Genomic DNA, 3,976 nt, shown 5'->3' with positions numbered 1-3,976 from the left:
TCGAGCTCGAGCTCGAGCTCATGGACATATAAATGAACATGTTTGTGAGCTCACGAGCCAATTATCCTTAAGCTTGACCTTGGCTCGATAAAGTTATCGAACTCGAAATCAAGCTTCAAGCTTGGATCAATAAATTAAATGAATGAACTCGAATGAATTTTTTATTGAATCGAGCTCCAAATAATCAAAGAATCATTTAATTCATTTACCTCCATATACATCGTTATCTTCCCTGAGGTGTAACATCGTATATTCGTAACGTTATATTAATGTAACGAATTACTTTTGGGCAGCATTTATGGTTTTCAATAGCAGAGATTTAAAAAAAAACACACACACAGTCAAGTGAATTTCTTTTTTACAATTATGCCCCATTTTCCAATTTTGATTGAATTTCTACTAACTTTTTTACATGAAAAATAACAGACGATGTTTTGGCCTTCCCTTGAACAAATAAATTAAATCGATCCTCGCTATGTAAATTGAAAAAAAAAATGAAAAAAAATAAACGAGTAGTCAATCTTCCTCGTCGCTGCTCGAATCCGACTTCGAATTACTCTTGAGGAAATGCGCCGGCAAGTTGGGAAACCTCGCCACCGGCCTCCTACTCTCCGCACCTTCCTCCCCCGTCGTCGGATCCGATCCCGACCTTGCCGCCGCCGCCGTTGCCTGTTTTTTCTTCTGCAGATTCCTAGTGATGTCCACGCACGCCTTGTCCACCATGTCCAAGAAATCCTTCACCACCACGAACAGTTGCAGTGGCTGACCGTCCCTCTCTTTGCCCGCCCCTGGGTGATAGTACTCGTTCGTCTTCTTTACCACCTCCATCACCCTCCTCTGTTCTGACACCGTCGCCTTTAGCTCCTCCTCCGCTCCCTCCACGAACGCCTTCATCTCTTTAACGAACCCACCGCTGATCTCGCCCCTGGCGCTTAGACTCTCCACCAGCCGCTTGATCTCCGCCACCCTCGCCTGCAGCGTTGGGCACGCGGTCTTGAATGCGTCGTAGTCGGACCCGGCCGCCTTCTTCAGGTTGGCGAACTCGTTGCTGAGCCCGCCGACTAGCGGCAGTCCCAGCATGGTGTACTCTCTCTCCCTCTCCTCCCGCACCGCTGCTGAGGAGGACCGGCTTGGCACCCTCTCCAGCGTCCCACCTCCGTGGCTTCGGTTGTTGATCACCAACCGCTTGCCCTCCGATCGCACCACTTCCTCCACCACGAAATGCAGCAGCGAGGTGCTGCCGTCCGTGCTCTTCACGTCGGCGAGCTTGCGGAGCGCCGTGAGGTTGAAGGCCTGCGCATTGCCGCGCGCGGTGCCGGCGTTCATGCGGTTGCCGGCCTTGAGCACCGTCTCGAGCAGCTTGAGGAAGAGGCCTTGCGTGGGCGTCCGAAGCTCCGCGCACGCCGCCTCCAGCGTTCTCAGGGTTTGCTTGAGATGGGCCAACTCGGGCTCGTAGTTAGCACGGAAAAGCATGGCGTCGAGGCGGGAGAACGGCGAGGCGGGGACGGCCCGGAGGACGTGGAAGAGAAAGTTCTCGGCGTCTGCGAGCATGCCAGGGTCGCCGGAATACGCCCGGATGACGTCCTCCTCATCTTTGGTGGGCGCGATTTTGGTGAGGCGTTCGAGATCGTCAGTGCTGAGGCCGCGCCCGTCGACGACTCCTTCGATGATGGCTTGGCGGCTGACGGTGGTCGACCGAAGGACGATGGCGATGTTCTGCGATTTACGTGGGTCTAGCAAGGTGATAGGGATGAACGCGGCGGCGGAGGCCGCCGTTGACTCAGAGTTGCCAGAGTTGTTGGCTGCCTTCATGTTCCTGTTGGTGATCACTGTGCCAAAAAGGGCTTCCATGACGTCTTCATCAACCCTGTTTCAAAATCAAGAAAAATCTCAGTACAATTAGAGGCGAAAATTGTCAAAAAAAAAAAAAAATGAAAAACATAGATGGTGGGACGGTGGTTGGCCAATTTCATTTTAAAACAAACAAATTTAATAATACAATTCAGCAAATGTCAGATGTGCTAATTTCTAACTTCGAACTTGGAACTTTGAACTATTCAAGTACAAAGACAGGCTGTCAAATTTTAGGTAGGGATGAAAAAGGCAAAATTATAGCCGCATGATATGACTGATTTATGATGTTGGAACAGCATAGGAGTTTAGATCTTTCGAATTTTACAAGTTAATATCACTCGATCTTGGTTTCATGGACTTTGTGCCAGTTTTCTGACGAGATGAAAGTTGAAATTTTTCTTGAATTTAATCATGGATGAAGAACATATGGAGATGATAATGGAGGTCACGTACTTGAATGAGCCGTTGTGGAGCCTGTCCCAGACCATTGAATGCTCGACGTTAATGGCGTTCATCTTGTCCCAGTGAAGTGGCTTCAATTTCGTGGCCCCACCTTGTCCCTGCACCGCCGACGCAGGTCCTGGAGCGGATGGCGGTCTAGAAGAGCCTCCGCTGGGCCTGCCGCCTGGTGGCGGAGGCGGCGGAGCTGGTCCAGGAGGCTTGCCTGTTGGAGGCCGGGGCGGTGGCGGCGGCGGCGCTTTCGCGCTTGGATTCCCTGTCGGTGGTGGCGGCGGTGGCGGATTAGGCGCAGGATTGTTTGTCCTAGCTGAAGGAAGAAGTGGTGGCGGAGGGGCAGCGTTTGGCTTGGGCCCCGGTTCTGACGGAGGAGTAGGTGGCGTTGGCGTACTTGTGCTACTAACCTCCGATTTCACTGTTGCTGGCAGCGACGGCGAGGATATGACTCGGCCTGGCAACGGAGTCCGCGACAGCCCTGTGTTACCAACCTCCGGTGGTACAATCGCTGGACGAGGTGCTGCGAATACGATTCGACTTGGCGACGGCGGCCGCGGTGGCCTTGTGTTCCTAACCTCGGATGCCGTAGTTGCTGGACGCGGCGCCGACGACGGCCGCTGTAGTTTTGAGTTACTGACTCTAGCTGGCGACGGGAGCCGCGGCGGTGCAGCAGGAGGCCGCAGCGCTGAAGGTAATCTACCTGGCGGTGGAGGCAATCCTAGATTACGCGGCGGTGGCGGATTTTGGTCGATGTTCTCCCTATCGAATCTCGTCGAAATCGAGCTCCGATCGTCAAAAATCGGCGAAGACGAGCTGATGAAGCCGGCCGGAAGCAGAGGCTCTTCTTGAATTCTCGGATCCTTTTTCTTCTCCTCGTCCACGTCGCCCAGGTCCACGCTTTCTTCGTCGTCATCCCCCCGGCGGCCGGATCGAGACTCACCTAGATCGCCGTGAACAGCGTCGACCTTCCGGTTGAACTCGCGCCAGTAGGCCGCGTCCAAGCCGTCCTCGTCCACGAACACGGTCTGCCTCTTGCTCGCCCTCGCGCGGATCCCCTCCGGGAGGGAGATCTTCGCTGGCCTCGACTTCTCCGCTTCCTCCTCCTCCACTTGCCTCCGCCGTCGCTGCTGCCGTCGGGTGAGGAATAAATGAAGAAGGAAGAAGAGGAGGCCCCAGAAGACGAAGGTACTGACGGCGGTGGCGGCGACGGCCTTCGCCACTCTTCCATCGTCGGTGGTGGATCCCGAGGTGGAGGATGGCGGCGGCGGGGGAGGGGGAGGCCATGCGTTTTCGAGCGCCGGAGAAGGAAGGGAGGGGAAGAAGGTTTGTATGTTTGTTTGCATAGTTGATTTGGGAACAAAAGGAAGAGATTAATAATGGAGGAGGAGGAGGAAATGGGACTTTAATTGAGGGAATAAAAGCTTCAATTGCGGTGATTTTGATGAGATTGAAAATTGGGAATTAGGGCTTTTTGTTTGGCCGCGTATTGGTGTTGGTTGACTTTCCTTGTTTCGATCACCGTGAACGCGTGTTACTTGTACCAAAGCATTACTTCTTCTTCTTTTTTTTCTAAAACGTGTAAGGGAAAATTTTCTTTTAAATGTTAAAAGAGTTTTTTTTAAGTGAATTTTATCATACATATTTTGAAATTTATTGCAATTCACCGTCT

At 52.5% G+C, this 3,976-nt stretch overlaps 1 protein-coding gene across 1 annotated transcript; it reads right to left on the bottom strand.

Moving 5' to 3' along the window:
* Positions 1 to 318: 318 nt before the first annotated feature.
* On the bottom strand, positions 319 to 3,763 carry LOC121983308 (formin-like protein 16). Its single transcript, XM_042536249.1, has 2 exons — positions 2,308 to 3,763; positions 319 to 1,867 (listed from the first exon to the last, which is right to left on the bottom strand). Exons 1-2 carry the CDS (start codon positions 3,648 to 3,650, stop codon positions 517 to 519), a joined length of 2,694 nt encoding a protein of 897 aa, XP_042392183.1. The 5' UTR covers positions 3,651 to 3,763; the 3' UTR covers positions 319 to 516.
* Positions 3,764 to 3,976: the final 213 nt, after the last annotated feature.

Source organism: Zingiber officinale, chromosome 1B (assembly GCF_018446385.1).
Source record: "Zingiber officinale cultivar Zhangliang chromosome 1B, Zo_v1.1, whole genome shotgun sequence".
NCBI classification, from domain to species: Eukaryota; Viridiplantae; Streptophyta; class Magnoliopsida; order Zingiberales; family Zingiberaceae; genus Zingiber; species Zingiber officinale.
The sequence above is the reverse complement of the archived record's forward strand: the minus strand, read 5'-3'. Positions and strand labels throughout refer to the sequence as shown.